This window comes from Pristiophorus japonicus, unplaced genomic scaffold, assembly GCF_044704955.1.
Source record: "Pristiophorus japonicus isolate sPriJap1 unplaced genomic scaffold, sPriJap1.hap1 HAP1_SCAFFOLD_537, whole genome shotgun sequence".
In the NCBI taxonomy this organism is placed as follows: Eukaryota; Metazoa; Chordata; class Chondrichthyes; family Pristiophoridae; genus Pristiophorus; species Pristiophorus japonicus.
This window is the reverse complement of record NW_027254444.1, coordinates 53,882-73,671: the sequence shown is the minus strand read 5'-3', so window position 1 is coordinate 73,671 and position 19,790 is coordinate 53,882. Positions and strand designations below refer to the sequence as shown.

Genomic DNA, 19,790 nt, shown 5'->3' with positions numbered 1-19,790 from the left:
CAGGGTACCTGCTCCTGATCACTGCCCAGTAACCCTGGGTTAGAGAGAGAGGGGAAATCAGCCCGGGTTCCTGCTCCTGATCACTGCCCAGTGACCCCTGGGTTAGAGAGAGAGGGGAAATCAGCCCGGGTTCCTGCACCTGATCACTGCCCAGTGACCCTGGGTTAGAGAGAGAGGGGAAATCAGCCAGGGTTCCTGCTCCTGATCATTGCCCAGTGACCCTGGATTAGAGAGAGTGGGGAAATCAGCCAGGGTTCCTGCTCCTGATCACTGCCCAGTGACCCCTGGGTTAGAGAGAGGGGAAATCAGCCAGGGTTCCTGCTCCTGATCACTGCCCAGTGATCCCGGGTTAGAGAGAGGGGAAATCAGCCCGGGTTCCTGCTCCTGATCACTGTCCCGTGAACCCTGGGTTAGAGAGAGGGGAAATCAGCCAGGGTTACAGCCCTGATCACTGCCCCGTGACCCCTGGGTTAGAGAAAGGGGAAATCAGCCAGGGTTCCTGCTCCTGATCACTGCCCAGTAACCCTGGGTGAGAGAGGGGAAATCAGCCCGGGTTCCTGCTCCTGATCGCTGCCCAGTGACCCCTGGGTTAGAGAGAGAGGGGAAATCAGCCAGGGTTCCTGCTCCTGATCACTGCCCAGTGATCCCCGGGTCAGAGAGAGAGGGGAAATCTGCCCGGGTTCCTGCTCCTGATCGCTGCCCAGTGACCCCTGGGTTAGAGAGGGGAAATCAGCCCGGGTTCCTGCTCCTGATCACTGCCCAGTGACCCCTGGGTTAGAGAGAGGGGAAATCAGCCCGGGTTCCTGCTCCTGATCACTGTCCAGTGATCCTGGATTAGAGAGAGAGGGGAAATCAGCCAGGGTTCCTGCTCCTGATCACTGCCCAGTGACCCCTGGGTTAGAGAGAGAGGGGAAATCAACCCGGGTTCCTGCTCCTGATCACTGCCCAGTAACCCTGGGTTAGAGAGAGGGGGAAATCAGCCAGGGTTCCTGCTCCTGATCACTGCCCAGTGACCCCTGGGTTAGAGAGAGAGGGGAAATCAACCCGGGTTCCTGCTCCTGATCACAGCCCAGTAACCCTGGGTTAGAGAGGGGGAAATCAGCCAGGGTTCCTGCTCCTGATCACAGCCCAGTAACCCTGGGTTAGAGAGAGGGGAAATCAGCCCGGGTTCCTGCTCCTGATCACAGCCCAGTAACCCTGGGTTAGAGAGGGGGAAATCAGCCAGGGTTCCTGCTCCTGATCACAGCCCAGTAACCCTGGGTTAGAGAGAGGGGAAATCAGCCTGGGTTCCTGCTCCTGATCCCTGTTCTCCCCGCACAGCCCGAATCTACCTCGTTCCTATGATCCACAAACAGGAGTGTCCCGGTAGACCCATTGTTTCAGGCTGTTCTTGCCCCACAGAACTTAATTCTTCTGATCTCAACTCTATATGTTTTCTCCCCTGTCCACTCTCTTCCCACCTCTGATGCCTCCCGTCGCTTTAACAGTTTCCAGTTTCCCAGCCCCAACCGTCTCCTTTTCACCGTGGACCTCCAATCCCTCTACACTTCCATCCCCCACCAGGATGGCCTGAGGGTGCTCCACTTCTTCCTCGAGCAGAGGCCCAACCAATCCCCATCCCCCACCCTCCTCCGCCTGGCTGAACTTGTTCTCACATTGAACAACTTCTCCTTTAACTCCACTCACTTCCTCCAAATGAAAGGTGTTGCTATGGGAACCCGCATGGGTCCTAGCTATGCCTGCCTTTTCGTGGGATATGTGGAACATTCTTTGTTCCAGTCCTACTCGGGTCCCCTCCCTCACCTCTTTTTCCGGGACATTGATGACTGTATCGGTGCCGTTTCCTGCTCTCGCCCCGAACTAGAAAATTTCATTCACTTTGCATCCAATGTCCACCCTTCCCTCACCTTCACATGGTCCATCCCCGACTCTTCCCTTCCCTTCCTCGACTTCTCCGTCTCCATCTCTGGGGATAGGCTTTCGACCAGTATCCACTATAAGCCCACTGACTCCCACAGCTCCCTGGACTACACTTCCTCCCAACCCACATCCTGTAAGGACCCCATTCCATTCTCCATTTCTCCGTCTCCGTCGCATCTGCTCTGACTAGTGCCTCGGACATGTCTTCCTTTTTCCTCAACAGAGGATTCCCCTCCGCCGTGATTAACATGGTCCTCGGCCGTGTCCGTTCTATTTCCCGCATCTCTGCTCTCACCCCTTCTCCTCCCTCTCAGAACCACGGCAGGGTTCCCCTTGTCCTCACCTTTCACCCCACCAGCCTCCATGTCCAATGGATCATCCTCCGCCATTTCCACCATCTCCAGCGTGATCCCACCACCAATCACATCATCCCCTCCCCTCCCCTCTCAGCATTCCGAAGGGACCGTTCCCTCCGCGACACCCTGGTCCATTCCTCAGTCACCCCCAGCACCCCTCCCCTTCCCATGGCACCTTCCCGTGCAAGTGCAGGAGATGCAACACCTGCCCTTTTACCCCCTCCCTTCCCACTGTCCAGGGCCCCAAATACTCCTTCCAGGTGAAACAGCGATTTCCTTGTACTTCTTTCAATGTAGTATACTGTATTCGCTGCTCACGATGGGGTCTCCTCTACATTGGGGAGACTAAGCGTAGATTGGGTGACCACTTTACAGAGCACCTCCGTTCAGTCCGCAAGTGTGACCCTGAGCCTCTGGTCACCTGTCACTTTAATTCCCCGCTCCATTCCCACTCCCACTCTGACCTCTCCGTCCTCGGCCTCCTGCACTGTTCCAATAAAGCTCAACGCAAGCTCGAGGAACAGCACCTCATCTTTCGTTAAATCACTTCACAGCCTTCTGGACTCAACATCGAGTTCAACAATTTCAGAGCTTAACCTCTGGCCATCTTTGGCTGCCTTTCTTCGCTTATTTTTACAAAAACTCCGCCCCCACCAATTAATGTTTAATTTTTATCTTGTTTCTCTGTTTCCCACTGCAGCTGGTAATCATTCCGCCATTCACATCCTATCTAGACTCATCGTTTGTTTCCTAACTTGTGTCATTATCATCTCAATTCAGCCCATCATCCCTTTTGTCTCTCAAATATCTCCTGCCTTCCACCCTATCACAGACCTTCCCTCTTGTTTCTTCCACACACCCCGTAACCCGGGGAGAGTCGGTGTCCCGTGGGGAGAGTCGGTGTCCCGTGGGGAACCATACCTCGGGGAGAGTCGGTGCCCCGTGGGGGAGAGTCGGTGTCCGTGGGGGAGAGTCGGTGTCCCATGGGGACCCGTACCCCGGGGAGAGTCGGTGTCCGTGGGGGAGAGTCGGTGTCCCGTGGGGACCCGTACCCCGGGGAGAGTCAGTGCCCATGGGGAACCATACCTCGGGGAGAGTCGGTGCCCGTACCCCGAGGAGAGTCGGTGCCCCGTGGGGGAGTCGGTGCCCCGTGGGGACCCATACCCCGGGGAGTCAGTGCACATAGGGGAGAGTCGGTGACCCATGGGGACCCGTACCCCGGGGAGTCGGTGCACGTGGGGGAGAGTCGGTGACCCATGGGGACCCGTACCCCGGGGAGAGTCGGTGACCCATGGGGACCCGTACCCCGGGGAGAGTCGGTGACCCATGGGGACCCGTACCCCGGGAAGAGTCGGTGCCCTGTGGGGGGGACCCGTACCGCAGGGAGAGTCGATGTCCCGTGGGGACCCGTACGAGTGGGGACCAAGTCGAGCAGCGTGAGTCCGGGGCCGGAGGCCTATAAAAGGCTCATCGAGGAGGAATTCTGGCAGTAGAGCAGCGGGAGTCCGGGGTCAGAGGCCTACAAACGGCTCGTCGAGGAGGAGTTCGGGCAGTCGAGCAGCCAACCGGTGCAGCTGCAGGGGCATAGATAAACGAAGAAGTGGAAAGAAATCGAAAGGTGACGTCACAGCCAAGGGGGTAAGTGATTGACTGGTGATTGGTGAGTAGTTTTTCTTTTTCTTTTCCCCATCAGTAGGTAACCTTTATCATTGTTGTTGCCAAATTAAGTTAATCTAAGGGTTAAGTCATGGCAGGAGAGCTCGGACACGTGTAATGCTCCTCCTGTGCTATGTGGGAAGTCAGGAATGGTTCCAGTGTCCCTGACGACTACATGTGCAGGAAGTGTATCCGGCTGCAGCACCTGACAGACCGCATTGCGGCACTGGACTGTGGGTGGATTTACTCTGGAGCATCTGCGATGCTGAGGATATCGTGAATAGCACGTTTAGTGAGTTGGTCACACCGCAGGTAAAGTTACACAGCCAGATAGGGGACTGGTGACAAACAGGAAGGGCAGTGGAAGGAAGGTAGTGCAGGGGTCCCCTGCGGTCATCCCCCTCCAAACCAGATACACCGCTTTGATGTACTGTTCAGGGGCATGACTCATCAGGGGAGGGCAGCAGCAGCCAAGTTCATGGCACCGTGGGTGGCTCTGCTGCACAAGAGGGCAGGAAAAAGAGTGGCAGAACTATAGTGGTAGGGGATTCTATTGTAAGGGGAATGGATAGGCATTTCTGCGGCCGCAACCGAGACTCCAGGATGGTATGTTGCCTCCCTGGTGCACGGATCAAGGATGTCTCGGAGCGAGTGCAGGACATTCTGAAAAGGGAGGGTGAACAGCCAGTTGTCATGGTGCATATAGGTACCAACGATATAGGTAAAAAATGGGATGAGGCCCTACAAGACAAATTTTGGGAGCTAGGAGCTAAATTAAAAAGTAGGACCTCAAAGGTAGTAATCTCAGGATTGCTACCAGTACCACGTGCTTGTCAGAGTAGAAATTGCAGTATAGCTCAGATGAATACGTGGCTTGAGGAGTGGTGCAGAAGGGAGGGATTCAAGTTCCTGGGACATTGGAACCGGATCTGGGGGACGTGGGACCAGGTCTACACCTGGGCAGGACCGGAATCAATGCCCCGGGCGGGGGGGGGGGAGTGTTTGCTAGTGCTGTTGGGGAGGGGTTAAACTAATATGGCAGGGGGATGGGAACTTGTGCAAGGAGACAGAGGGAATTAGAATGGGGGCAGAAGCAAATGATAAAAAGAAGAAAAGTAAAAGTGGAGGGCAGAGAAATCCAAGGCAAAAAGCAAAAAGGGCCATATTACAGCAAAATTCTAAAGGAGAAAAGTGTGTTAAAAAGACAAGCCTGCAGGCTCTGTGCCTCAATGTGAGGAGTATTCGGAATAAGGTGGACAAATTAACTGTGCAGATAGCTGTTAACAGATATGATGTAATTGGCATCACGGAGATATGGCTCCAGGGTGACCAAGGCTGGTAACTCAACATCCAGGGGTATTCAACATTCAGGAAGGATAGACAGAAAGGAAAAGGAGGTGGGGTGGTATCGCTGGTTAAAGAGGAAATTAATGCAATAGTAAGGAAGGACATTAGCTTGGATGATGTGGAATCGGTATGGGTGGAGCTACGGAATACCAAAGGGCAGAAAACGTTAGTGGGAGTTGTGTACAGACCACCAAACAGTAGTAGTGAGGATGGGGACAGCATCAAACAAGAAATTAGGGATGCGTGCAATAAAGGTACAGCAGTTATCATGGGCGACTTTAATTTACATATTGATTGGGCTAACCAAACTCGTAGCAATGCGGTGGAGGAGGATTTCCTGGAGTGTATTAGGGATGGTTTTCTCGATCAATATGTTGAGGAACCAACTGGAGGGCTGGCCATCCTAGACTGGGTGATGTGTAATGAGAAGCGACTAATTAGCAATCTTGTTGTGCGAGGCCCCTTGGGGAAGAGTGACCATAATATGGTAGAATTCTTTATTAAGATGGAGAGTGACACGGTTAATTCAGAGACTAGGGTCCTCAACTGAAGAAAAGGTAACTTTGACGGTATAAGACATGAATTGGCTAGAATAGACTGGCGAGTGATACTTAAAGGGTTGACGGTGGATAGGCAATGGCAAACATTTAAAGATCACATGGATGAACTTCAACAATTGTACATCCATGTCTGGAGTATAAATAAAACGGGGAAGGTGGCTCAACCGTGGCTAACAAGAGAAATTAAGGATCGTGTTAAATCCAAGGAAGAGGCATATAAATTGGCCAGAAAAAGCAGCAAACCTGAGGACTGGGAGAATTTTATGATTCAGCAGAGGAGGGTTTAATTAGGAGGGGGGAAATAGAGTATGAGAGGAAGCTTGCTGAGAACATAAAAACTGACTGCAAAAGCTTCCATAGATATGTGAAGAGAAAAAGATTAGTGAAGACAAACGTAAGTCAGATTCAGGTGAGTTTATAATGGGGAACAAAGAAATGCGGACCAGTTGAACAAATACTTTGGTTCTGTCTTCACGAAGGAAGACACAAATAAGCTTCCAGAAATACTAGGGGACCGAGGGTCGAGTGAGAAGGAGGAACTGAAGGAAATCCTTATTGGCGGGAAATTGTGTTAGGGTAATTGATGGGATTGAAGGCCGATAAATCCCCGGGGCCTGATAGTCTCCATCCCAGAGTACTCAAAGAAGTGGCCCTAGAAATAGTGGATGCATTGGTGATCATTTTCCAACAGTCTATCGACTCTGGATCAGTTCCTATGAACTGGAGGGTAGCTAATGTAACAGCACTTTTTAAGAAAGGAGAGAGAGAGAAAATGGGTAATTATAAACCAGTTAGCCTGACATCAGTAGTGGGGAAAATGTTGGAATCAATTATAAAGATGAAATAGCTGCGCATTTGGAAAGCAGTGACAGGATCGGTCCAAGTCAGCATGGATTTATGAAGGGGAAATCATGCTTGACAAATCTTCTGGAATTTTTTTGAGGATGTAACTGGTAGAGTGGACAAGGGAGAACCATTGGATGTGGTGTATTTGGACTTTCAAAAGGCTTTTGACAAAGTCCCACACAAGAGATTGGTGTGCAAAATTAAAGCACATAGTATTGAGGGTAATGTACTGACGTGGATAGAGAACTGGTTGGCAGACAGGCAACAGAGAGTCGGGATAAACGGGTCCTTTTCAGAATGGCAGGCAGTGACTAGTCAGGTGCCGTAGGACTGTGCTGGGACCCCAGCTATTTACAATATACATCAATGATTTAGATGAAGGAATTGAGTGTAATATCTCCAAGTTTGCAGATGACACTAAGCTGGGTGGCGATGTGAGCTGTGAGGAGGACGCTAAGAGGCTGCAGGGTGACTTGGACAGGTTAGGTGAATGGGCAAACGCATGGCACATGCAGTATAGTGTGGATAAATGTGAGGTTATCCACTTTGGTGGCAAAAACACGAAGGCAGAATATTATCTGAATGGCGGCAGATTATGGAAAAGGGAGGTGCAACGAGACCTGGGTGTCAGGGTACATCAGTCATTGAAAGTTGGCATACAGATACAGCAGGCGGTGAAGAAGGCAAATGGTATGTTGGCCTTCATAGCTCAGGGATTTGAGTCAAGGAGCAGGGAGGTCTTACTGCAGTTGTACAGAGCCTTGGTGAGGCATCACCTGGATTATTGTGTGCAGTTTTGGTCTCCTAATCTGAGGATGGACATTCTTGCTATTGAGGGAGTGCAGCGAAGGTTCACCAGACTGATTCCCGGGTAGATGGCAGGACTGACATGAGGAGAGACTGGATAGACTGGGCCTGTATTCACTGGAGGTTAGAAGGATGAGAGGGGATCTCATAGAAACATATAAAATTCTGAATTGACTGGACAGGGTAGATGCAGGAAGAATGTTTCCAATGTTGGGGAAGTCTAGAACCAGGGGACATAGTCTAAGGATAAGGGGTAAGCCATTTAGGACTGAGATGAGGAGAAACTTCTTCATTCAGAGAGTTGTTAACCTGTGGAATTCCCTATTGCAGAGTTGTTGATGCCAGTTCATTGGATATATTCAAGAGGGAGTTAGATATGGCCCTTACGGCTAAAGAGATCAAGGGGTATGGAGAGAAAGCAGGAAAGGGGTACTAAGGGAATGATCAGCCATGATCTTATTGAATGGTGGTGCAGGCTCGAAGGGCCGAATGGCCTACTCCTGCACCTATTTTCTATGCTTCTATGTTTCTATGTACCCCGGGGAGTGTCAGTGCCCGTGGGGACCTGTACCCCGGGGAGTGTCAGTGCCCGTGGGGACCTGTACCCCGGGGAGAGTCGGTGCCCGTGGGGACCTGTACCCCGGGGAGAGTCGGTGCCCCATGGGGACCTGTACCCCGGGGAGAGTCGGTGCCCCATGGGGACCTGTACCCTGGGGAGAGTCTGTGCCCCATGGGGACCTGTACCCCGGGGAGAGTCGGTGCCCCATGGGGACCTGTACCCCAGGGAGAGTCGGTGCCCCATGGGGACCTGTACCCCGGGGAGAGTCGATGCCCCGTGGGGACCTGTACCCCGGGGAGAGTCGGTGCCTGTGGGGACCTGTACCCCGGGGAGAGTCGGTGCCCGTGGGGACCTGTACCCCGGGGAGAGTCGGTGCCCGTGGGGACCTGTACCCCGGGGAGAGTCAATGCCCCGTGGGGACCTGTACCCCGGGGAGAGTCGGTGCCCGTGGGGACCTGTACCCCGGGGAGAGTCGGTGCCCGTGGGGGACCTGTACCCCGGGGACAGTCGGTGCCCGTGGGGACCTGTACCCCGGGGAGAGTCGGTGCCCGTGGGGACCTGTACCCCGGGGAGAGTCGGTGCCCCCGTAATCAATGAATATTGGAGTGCGTACTCTTGGTTCGATATTTGAGGACGGCCACCGTTGCATGAATCTCGGTGGGATGGGTGGCCGGCGAGGAGCTGATGGAGTAATATCGGGGCTGGAGCAGAGGCAGCTGTGTGAGGAGGAGGCTTGCTGGCACTCTGACCGACGGGAACTCCTCGAAGACCTCAGCGATGGTCGGGCTGTTCTCCCACTTCCAGTCTTCGTACTTGTGAGTCCCCTGAATTAGAAACAGAGGTAAATACAGGCAGCACGTCGGCAGGCAGGAGGGGTCCTACACACTGACCCTCCCCTCACTCTGTCCTGACACACTGACCCTCCCCTCGCTCTGTCCCTACACACTGACCCTCCCCTCACTCTATCCCTACACACTGACCCTCCCCTCGCTCTGTCCCTACACACTGACCCTCCCCTCACTCTGTCCTGACACACTGACCCTCCCCTCGCTCTGTCCCTACACACTGACCCTCCCCTCGCTCTATCCCTACACACTGACCCTCCCCTCGCTCTGTCCCTACACACTGACCCTCCCCTCGCTCTGTCCCTACACACTGACCCTCCCCTCACTCTGACCCTACACACTGACCCTCCCCTCGCTCCCACCTGTGCAGACTGACCAGCCCCTCACTCTGTTCCCGTACCTGACTCAGCTCCTCCAAGCCCTGCTTGTCCTTAGGTTCGGTTGCCAACTGTGCGAAGTACTGCAGCAGGTCGGGGGAAGGTGGTGTGGTGATGTCCAGGAAGTGCGTGAGTGCCTGGAAGACCGTGCATGGTGGGAGCCGGTTCTGTGACATCCACTTACACAGCGGTCCTGGAGACAAACACAGGTTGCTTGCTGACACTTCATCACTCGCCATTGTCTACTGATCATTCAGAAACAGCAAGAATTTATATAGCGCCTTTAACAGAGTGAAACCACCCAAGGCCCTTCACAGGAGCGTTATTAAACAACAATGGGAACCGAGGAGATATTAGGCTAGCTGACCAAAAGCTTGGTGAAAGAGGTAGCTTTAAGAAGCATCTTGAAGGAGGAGAGAGAGGTCGCGAGGCGAAGGGGTTTAGGGAGGGAATTCCAGAGCTTGGGAATGCTCAGGAGGGCAGAATTAGAGGAGCGATGGGGGTTGTGGGGCTGGAGGAGATTACAGAGATAGGGAGGGGTGAGGGCCATGGAGAGATTTGAAAACAAGAATGGGAATTTTGAAATCGAGGCGTTGCTTAACCAGGAGCCAATGTAGGTCAGCGAGCACATGGGTGATGGGTGAGTGGGACTCGGTGCGAGTTAGGACACAGGGTAGCCGAGTTATGGATGAGCTCACATTGAAGAAGGGTAGAATGTGGAGTTCGGCCAGAAGAGCCTTGGAATGGTCAAGTCTCGAGGTAACAAAGGGACAGATGAGGGTTTCAGCAGTGGGTGAGCTGGGACCGGGCGATGTTAGGGCAGGGTTTCAGCAGTGGGTGAGCTGGGACTGGGCGATGTTAGGGCAGGGTTTCAGCAGTGGGTGAGCTGGGACGGGTGATGTTAGGGCAGGGTTTCAGCAGTGGGTGAGCTGGGACGGGTGATGTTAGGGCAGGGTTTCAGCAGTGGGTGAGCTGGGACTGGGCGATGTTAGGGCAGTGTTTCAGCAGTGGGTGAGTTGGGACGGGCGATGTTAGGGCAGGGTTTCAGCAGTGGGTGAGCTGGGACGGGCGATGTTAGGGCAGGGTTTCAGCAGTGGGTGAGCTGGGACAGGCGATGTTAGGGCAGGGTTTCAGCAGTGGGTGAGCTGGGACTGGGCGATGTTAACGCAGGGTTTCAGCAGTGGGTGAGCTGGGACTGGGCGATGTTAGGGCAGGGTTTCAGCAGTGGGTGAGCTGGGACTGGGCGATGTTAAGGCAGGGTTTCAGCAGTGGGTGAGCTGGGACTGGGCGATGTTAACGCAGGGTTTCAGCAGTGGGTGAGCTGGGACTGGGCGATGTTAACGCAGGGTTTCAGCAGTGGGTGAGCTGGGACTGGGCGATGTTAGGGCAGGGTTTCAGCAGTGGGTGAGCTGGGACTGGGCGATGTTAAGGCAGGGTTTCAGCAGTGGGTGAGCTGGGACTGGGCGATGTTAGGGCAGGGTTTCAGCAGTGGGTGAGCTGGGACTGGGCGATGTTAAGGCAGGGTTTCAGCAGTGGGTGAGCTGGGACTGGGCGATGTTAGGGCAGGGTTTCAGCAGTGGGTGAGCTGGGACGGGTGCTCTTAGGGCAGGGTTTCAGCAGTGGGTGAGCTGGGACGGGTGATGTTAGGACGGGGTTTCAGCAATGGGTGAGCTGAGACCGGGTGGAGATGGGCGAAGTTACGGAGGCGGAGGTGGGAGCGGCCCGTCTCCCTCACCTTGTTGGGTTTGCCGCTCGAGCAGCGTCTCCACGGAGACCGCGTCATTGAATGCCGGCAGTTGGTCCAGATGCTCCATCACCGTCTCCACCAGCTCCTCCTGATTGGCTGGGTGAATCCCCACATGGTCCCCGGGCAGGTATTTGAGCTGCTCCTCGCCTCGAGCCTGCAGGCAGACCAGGATCGTCGATCGACTGCGGGGAAATTTCAAACATTTCATTCTGTCAACGTGGTAAAGGGGCAAAGAGAACCAGAGCAGTGTATATAGAATCAGAGAAAGTTACAGCAGACCATTCGGCCCATCATGTCCACACCGGTCAACAAAGAGCTTTCCAACCTAATCCCACTTTCCAGCTCTCGGTCCGTAGCCCTGCAGATTAAGGCACTTCAAATGCATATACAAATATTATTTAAATGCTATGAGTGTTTCTGCCTCTACCACCCTTTCAGGCAGTGAGTTCCAGACCCCCACCACCCTCTGGGTAAATACATTTCCTCTCAAATCCCCTCGAAATCTCCCCATAATTACATTAAATCTATGCCCCCTGGTTATTGACCCCTCTGCTAAGTGAAACAGGTCCTTCCTATCCACTCGATCCAGGCCCCTCATAATTTTATACACCTCAATAAGGTCCCCCTCAGCCTCCTCTGTTTCAAAGAAAACAGACCCAGCATATCCAATCTTTCCACATAGCTAAAATTCTCCAGTACCGGCAACATCCTCGTAAATCTCCTCTGTACCCTCTCTAGTGCAATCACATCTTTCCTGTAATGTGGTGACCAGAACTACACGCAGTACTCCAGCTGCAGCCTAACCAGTGTTTTATACAGTTCAAGCATAACTCCCTGCTCTTGTATTCCATGCCTCGGCTAATAAAGGCAAGTATTCCGTATGCCTTCTTCACAACCTTATCTACCTGGCCTGCTACCTTCAGGGATCTGTGGACCTGCACTCCAAGATCCCTTTGTTCCTCTACACTTCTCAGGCCTGTCAGCCTAACCTTCGTGGTGGGAAAATTATTGGAAAAAATCCTGAAGGACAGGATAAATCTACATTTAGAAAGGCAAGGATTAATCAGGGACAGTCAGCACAGATTTGTTAAGGGAAGATCATGTTTGACTAACCTGATTGAATTTTTCGAGGAGGTAACCAGGAGGGTCGATGAGGGCAGTGCGTATGATGTAGTGTATATGGACTTTAGCAAAGCTTTTGATAAGGTCCCACATGGCAGATTGGTCATGAAGGTAAAAGCCCATGGGATCCAGGGCAAAGTAGCAAGTTGGATCCAAAATTGAAGCAAAGAGTAATGGTTGATGGATGTTTTTGTGACTGGAAGGATGTATCCAGTGGGGTTCCACAGAGCTCAGTGGTGGGTCCCTTGCTTTTTGTGGTATACATCAATGATCTAGATTTGAATGTTGGGAGTATGATTAAGAAGTTTGCAGACGACACTAAAATTGGCTGTGTGATTGATAATGAAGAGGAAAGTCATGGGCTGCAGGAGGATATCAATCTATTGGTCAGGTGGGCAGAGCAGTGGCAAATGGAATTTAATTCGGAGAAGTGTGAGGTGATGCACTTGGGGAGGGCTAATAAGGCAAGGGAATACACATTAAGCAGTCGGCCACTTAGAAGTATAGATGAACAAAGGGACCTTGGAGTGCTTGTCCACAGATCCCAGAAAGTAGCAGGCCAGGTGGATAAGGTGGTTAAGAAGGCATACGGAATGCTTGTCTTTATTGGCCGAGGCATAGAATACAAGAGCAGGGAGGTTAAATTGTATAATACTTTGGTAAGGCCACAGCTGAAGTACTGCATGCAGTTCTGGTCGCCGTATTATAGGAAGGACGTGATTGCACTAGAGAGGGTGCAGAGGAGATTTACAAGGATGCTGCCTGGAATGGAGAATCTTAGTTATGAGGACAGATTGCATAGGCTGGGTTTATTCTCCCTTGGAACAGAGGAGGCTGAGAGGAGACCTCATTGAGGTTTATAAAACGTTGAGGGGCCTGGATATAATGGATAGCAAGGGCCTATTTCCCTTGGTGGAGGGGTCTATTACAAGGGGGCATAGTTTTAAAGTGGTTGGTGGAAGGTTCAGAGGGGATTTGAGGGGAAGCTTCATCATGCAGAGGGTTGTGGGGGTCTGGAACTCACTGCCTGGAAGGGTGGTAGAGGCAGAAACCCTCACCACATTTAAAAGGTGCTTGGATGTGCTCTTGAAGTGCCGTAACCTGCAGGGTTACAGACCGAGAGCTGGAAAGTGGGATTAGACTGGATAACATAGAAACATAGAAAATAGGTGCAGGAGTCGGTCATTCGGCCCTTTGAGCCTGCACCACCATTCAATATGATCATGGTGGATGATGCATTTCAGTACCCCACTCCTGCTTTCTCTCCATACCCCCTGATTCCTTTAGCCACGAGGGCCACATCTAACTCCCTTTTGAATATATCTAACAAACCAGTCCCACCCACCCCTTCCCTCAACAACGATCTGTCCCACCTGTGACAGAGTCTGTGGTTCTCATATTGGACTGTTCAGCCACCAAAGAACTCACTTCAGGAGTGGAAGCAAGTCTTCCTCGATTGCGAGGGACTGCCTATGATGATGATTCAAGTCGCTGTTTCCAGTCCACTTTGGCTAAATCACCTCTCAGTTGGCTTTCTCCCAATTGAGAACTTTTATTCCTGGTCTATCTTTGTCCTTTTCCATAATGACCCTAAATCTAACTGTATTATGATCACTAGCACCAAAATGTTCTCCCACTGATACCCCTTCCACCTGCCCCTCTTCATTCCCCAAAACCAAGTCCAGAACTGCCCCCTCCCGTGTTGGGCTTGCTACATACTGGTTAAAAAGGTTCTCCTGAATGCATTTTAGGAATTCTGCTCCCTCTTTACCGTTCACATTAATTCTATCCCAGTTAATATTCGGGTAGTTGTAATCCCCGACTATTACTGCCCTATAGTCTTTGCACTTCTGAGAAATGTGCCGACGATTTGCTCTTCTCTCTCCCTCTGACTGTTTGGGGGTCTATAGTACACTCCCAGCAGTGTGATCGCCCCTTTTTTCTCTTCAATTCAACCCATATGGCCTCATTTGATGATCCTTCCAACATATCATCCCTTCTCACAGCACAGTAGGAGGTCACTGGGCCATCGTGCTTGTGCCGGCAATCAGGAAGAGCGAACGCGATGGTTCTCCCACTCAGTCTGACTTCCGGTGAAGGAGAGATGCCGGGCAAGGATCAGCTGGGTGCTCAGTGTAAGTGCCGGGTTCGAGGTGTCATCACAGGCACTCAGCCAGGCTCTGGGTAAAGTCAGGCTCTTGCAATATTTCCCCAAGTTACTAGTTTGGGAAATATAGGACACTCTATAATTGGGCCTTGATGTGTTTGCCATGGCACAGTGATGTCAATGGTCCTGGGTTCAAGTCCCACTCCAGGGAATTCAGCCCCATAACTGAGGGAGAGAGCCGAGAGCAGTACAGATTGGGCCCCGCACTGTCGGAGGGGCAGTACTGAGGGAGTGCCGCACTGTCAGAGGGGCAGTACTGAGGGAGGGCTGCACTGTCAGAGGGCCGCACTGTCGGAGGGCAGTACTGAGGGAGGGCTGCACTGTCGGAGGGGCAGTACTGAGGGAGGGCTGCACTGTCGGAGGGCTGCACTGTCGGAGGGCAGTACTGAGGAAGGGCTGCACTGTCGGAGGGCAGTACTGAGGGAGGGCTGCACTGTCGGAGGGGCAGTACTGAGGGAGGGCTGCATTGTCGGAGGGGCAGTACTGAGGGAAGGCCGCATTGTCGGAGGGCCGCACTGTCGGAGGGCCGCACTGAGGGAGGGCTGCACTGTCAGAGGGGCAGTACTGAGGGAGCGCCGCACTGTCGGAGGGCAGTACTGAGGGAGCGCCGCACCGTCAGAGGGCAGTACTGAGGGAGCGCGCACTGTCGGAGGGGCAGACTGAGGGAGAGCCGCACTGTCGGAGGGGCAGAATGAGGGAGAGCCGCACTGTCGGAGGGCAGTACTGAGGGAGGGCTGCACTGTCAGAGGGGCAGACTGAGGGAGAGCCGCACTGTCGGAGGGGCAGTACTGAGGGAATGCTGCATTGTTGGAGGTGCCATCTTTTGGATGAGATGTTAAACCGAGGCCCCATCTGCCCTCCTAGGGGGATGTAAAGATCCCACGGTCACAATGTGTGGTCTGCAGGAAATGGTGTCACGTTCCTGAAAATGCCCCACAAACAATCTTAAACCATTAACCCTTCACTTACCCAGAGCTTTCGTGCTGGAGATTTTGTCTGGACAGAATCTGCGTCTGAAAAATCTTCCGCTTGTGCAAGTGAGACAGAGCTGTTAAACACAGAACACAGAGCTCGCAAATAGAATCTGATTTAATGGCCGAGAGGGAGAGGGAGAGAGAGGGGAACAGAGAGGGGGAGGGAGAGAGGGGGAGGAAAGGGAGAGGGGAAGAGAGAGGGAGGGAGAGGGGGAGAGGGACAGTGAGAGAGAGGAGAGGGAGAGAGGGGGAGAGGGAGAGAGGGAGAGAGGGGGAGAGGGAGAGGGAGAGGGAGAGGGAGAGGGAGAGGGAGAGGGGGAGGGGGAGGGAGAGATAGAGGAAGGGGGAGAGAGAGGGAGGGAGAGAGGCAGAGGGAGGAAGGGAGAGGGAGGGAGAGAGGCGAGAGGAGAGGGAGAGAGGGAGTGAGTGGGGGAGAGGGAGGGAGAGAGAGGGAGGGAGGAAGAGCGAGGGAGGGGGAGAGGAAGAGAAAAGGAGAGAGGGAGCAAAAAGGAGAGGGAGGGAGTGAGAGGGCAAGAGCAGGAGGGAGAGAGAGGGATGGAGAGAGAGAGCGCGTGAGAGGGAGAGAAAAGAGAGAGGGAGGGAGGGAGAGAAAAGGAGAGTGAGAGAGAGGGAGGGAGGCGAGTGAGTGAGGGAGAGAGAGAGGGAGGGAGGAAGAGAGAGGGAGAGAAAAAGAGAGTGAGGGAGGGAGAGAAAAGGAGAGAGGGAGGGAGAGAGGGAGTGAGCAGGAGAGAGTGGGAGGAGAGAGAAAGATAAAGAGGGAGAGGGATGGAGAGAGAGAGAGAGAGAGAGAGAGGGAGAGAGGGAGGGAGAGGGAGTTGGAGCACGAGGGTGGGGAGAGAGAGAGAGAGAGAACATGAGGGACGGAGAGTTGGAGGGGTGAGCTGTTCAAAAAGGGAGAGCGCAGACAGCTCACAAACAAACACTGATTCGACGGGAGAGAGGGGGAGGGGGATTGTGTGAGGGGGAGAAAGGGAGGGGGAGAGAGGGACAGAAGGGGGAGTGGGAGGGAGGGTGAAAAGGAGCGACAGGAGAAGAGGGAGAAAGGTAGGGAGAGGGGGCAGGGTGGGACAGACAAAGAGCAGGACAGAGGGAGCGAAGAGTACGGGGAGAGAGAGAGAGAGCGTGACTGGGAGAGAGGGATAGGGAATTGAGAATTTCAGGAACAGTGGAATGAGTGGGGACAGGTCAGGACTGAAGTGTAGGCACTCAGTCCCGTTACACACACTCCGCGCTTTACCTGTTGCCAGGGCTGGCACCTCAGCAATGACGGACAGTTTATATTTGTCTGATTTCCAGCTGGAGTCATTGTTGAAATATGAGTCGTTCCCATCATCAGTGATGGAATGATCATCAAGGCAGAAAACCTCGCAGGCAGCCTGAGTGAGCAAAGCAGGCAAGTGTCAGGATCGGGGCAGTGAGGCCTAAATACTGGTCAGTGAAATCAGTAACAGCTTAGATAGGGGGCAGGCAGCGACAGAGAGAGAGACAGAGAGAGTGTGTGAGAGAGAGACAGAGAAAGGATGAGAGAGAGACAGAGCCAGAGATAGAGAGAGGGAGAGAGGGAGACTGAGAGGGAGAGACAGAGAGAGGGAGAGACGGAGGGGGACAGAGAGGGAGAGCCAGCGAGAGACCGAGTGTGAGAGAGAGAGAGAGACAGACAGAGGGAGAGAGACAGAAAGAGAGTGTGAGAGGGAGAGAGAGACTGAGTCAGAGAGGAGGAGAGAGACAGAGAAAGGGAGAGAAAGAGAGGGGGGGAGAGAGAGAGAGAAGGAGAGAGGGGGAGAGAGGGGGAGAGAGAGACAGAGAGAGGGAGAGAGAGAGTGTGAGAGAGGGAGTGTGAGAGAGGGAGAGGGAGACAGAGAGAGAGACCGAGTCCGAGAGAGGGAGAGAGACAGAGAGAGAGTGTGAGACCGAGTCAGAGAGAGGGAGAGAGACACGGAGAGAGAGAGACAGAGCGGGGGAGAGAGAGACAGAGAGAGTGTGAGAGAGGGAGAGAGAGAGAGACAGAGAGAGAGAGAGGGAGATCAGAGTGTGAGACACCAAGTCAGAGAGTCAGAGAGCGGGAGAGAGACAGAGAAAGAGAGAGAGAGAGAGAGAGAGAGTGAGAGACCAAATCAGAGAGACAGAGAGGGAGAGAAAGAGGGTGAGTGAGACTGATTCAGAAAGAGGGAGAGAGTGTGAGAGAGAGACAAAGAGAGTGAGAGAGAGAGAGAGAGAGAAAGAAAGAGGGAGAGACAGAGAGAGGGAAAGAGACAGAGAGAGAGAGACAGAGAGAGAGAGAGACAGAGAGAGAGACAGAGACAGGGAGAGGGAGGGAGACAGAGAGAGAGTGTGAGACCGAGTCAGTGAATGAGATCGAGAGAGAGACAGAGTGAGAGTGTGAGAGAGGGAGAGAGACAGAGAGAGAGGGAGAGAGACAGAGAGACCAAGTCAGAGAGAGAGGGAGAGAGAGAGAGACAGAGAGAGGGAGAGGGAGAGGGAGAGAGAGAGAGGGAGACAGAGAGACGGAGAGACCGAGTCAGAGAGAGGGTGAGAGACAGAGAGAGACAGAGAGTGAGCGATCGAGTCAGTGTGACAGAGAGAGGGAGAGAGACAGAGAGAGAGACGGAGAGAGAGAGAGAGACCGAGTCAGAGAGAGAGACAGACAGAGAGTGAGAGACCGAGTCAGGGAGAGTGAGAGAGACAGAGAGAGAGAGAGACCAAGTCAGAGAGATAGAGAGAGACCGAGTGAGAGAGAGAGAGAGACCGAGTCAGAGAAACAGAGACAGAGACAGAGAGAGTGAGAGACCGAGTCAGAGAGACAAAGAGGGAGGGAGAGAGACAGAGAGAGAGAGAGAGAGAGACCGAGTCAGAGAGACAGAGAGAGACAAAGAGGGAGACAGAGAGAGAGAGAGAGAGACCGAGTCAGAGAGAGACAGAGAGACCGATAGAGAGAGAGAGAAAGAGTCAGAGAGAGGGAGAGAGACAGAGAGTGTGAGAATAAGTCAGAGAATGGGAGAGAGATAGAGACAGAGAGAGAGGGAGAGAGATAGAGAGAGAGAGTGAGTGCGTGCTTGTCATATATCTCACACTACTGTACATAACTGTATCTTACCATGCTATACATGACTGTAACTAGATATGACCTGTAACCACAAGCTGACCTTACCACCAGGGGTGCACTTGCAGGAGACACTGGATACCTGTTCTACACAGGTATATAAAGACAGGTCTCAGGCAAGTGCGGCATTCGAGAGCTGTGAAATAAAGGTGCAGGTCCAGAGTGACCTTGACTTCAGCATGTGCCTCGTGTAAGTCTGTACTGCAGGGACAGGACTTTACAGTGGTGACGAGTTACGGGATTACAGAATGCACAGAATGGCGACCAACGGCTCAGATGAAAAATACAATGCTGGAGATAATTGGGAGGACTTTATAGAAAGGCTCCAGCAAAGCTTTGTAACCAAAGACTGGTTAGGCGATGATAAGGCAGACAAGAGAAGAGCCCATCTCTTAACCAGCTGTGGCTCGAAAACATACGCCTCAATGAAGGACCTGCTGGCACCCGAGAAGCCAGCAAGCAAGTCGTTTGAAGAGTTGAGCACACTGGTAAGAGACCACCTGAAGCCAGTGAGCAGCCTACACATGGCCAGACACAGGTTCTACAACTGTAGATGCTGTGTGGGCCAGAGCATACCCGACTTTGTGGCAGAACTTCGGAGGTTGGCTAGTTTATGTGAGTTCTCCGATGAACTAAGGAGAGAAGTACTGAGAGACTTTTTTATTGAAGGAATAGGCCACGCAGGCATATTCCAAAAGCTCAGAGAGACCAAGAACTTGACCCTAGAGGCAGCAGCACTGGTTGCACAGACATTCTTGGCAGGAGAAGAAGAAACGAGGTTGATCTACACTGCGGGTGCGACAACTAACGAAACATCGGAACAAGGGGTTCACAGAGTGAAACAAGCCGCTATCCCCACACACAGACAAAGGCAGGAGAGCAGACCCTCAACAGCAGGCAGTGGCGCCAGAAGCCATCAAGGGCCACATGAATGGCCGTTCACACCTCATCCCCACAATGCGAGCAATCAACTACAAACTGAGAGAAGCTCAAGAGAGATCAGCCAGACGCAGCTCATCCTTTGGAAACAATGGAAGTGGTCTGTGCTGGAGATGTGGGGGAAGACACTCATCAAGGGGGTGTTGATTTCAGCATGCCATTTGTAGACTCTGTAACTATACAGGACATCTGGCCCACATGTGCAGAAAAACGGCAGCTCAGCTGGTATACGAATCAGAAGGGTCGGAAAGCAGACCAGAAGACGGTGGGGACAGTACCTGGGACACCGAGGTACAGCGGGTCAACACAATCAATGGCCACTGCTCTTACAACAAGATGCCTCCAATAATGATGAGGGTCCTACTCAACGGGATACCCGTCAACATGGAGCTGGATACGAGAGCGAGTCAATCTCTCATGAGCGCTCAACAATTTGAACAGCAGTGG

The 19,790-nt window shown here is 53.0% G+C and overlaps 1 protein-coding gene across 1 annotated transcript in view; it reads right to left on the bottom strand.

Moving 5' to 3' along the window:
* The window catches only part of LOC139254221 (nitric oxide synthase 1-like), a 73,620-nt gene that overhangs the window by 19,066 nt on the left and 34,764 nt on the right, over positions 1-19,790 (bottom strand). The window contains exons 9-13 of the mRNA XM_070873652.1: positions 16,542-16,680; positions 15,279-15,357; positions 11,009-11,202; positions 9,297-9,466; positions 8,665-8,875 (exon numbers count right to left, since the gene is read on the bottom strand). Of these exons, the coding sequence (XP_070729753.1) occupies positions 8,665-8,875; positions 9,297-9,466; positions 11,009-11,202; positions 15,279-15,357; positions 16,542-16,680 (793 nt within the window). The remainder of the gene's footprint in view (positions 1-8,664; positions 8,876-9,296; positions 9,467-11,008; positions 11,203-15,278; positions 15,358-16,541; positions 16,681-19,790) is intronic.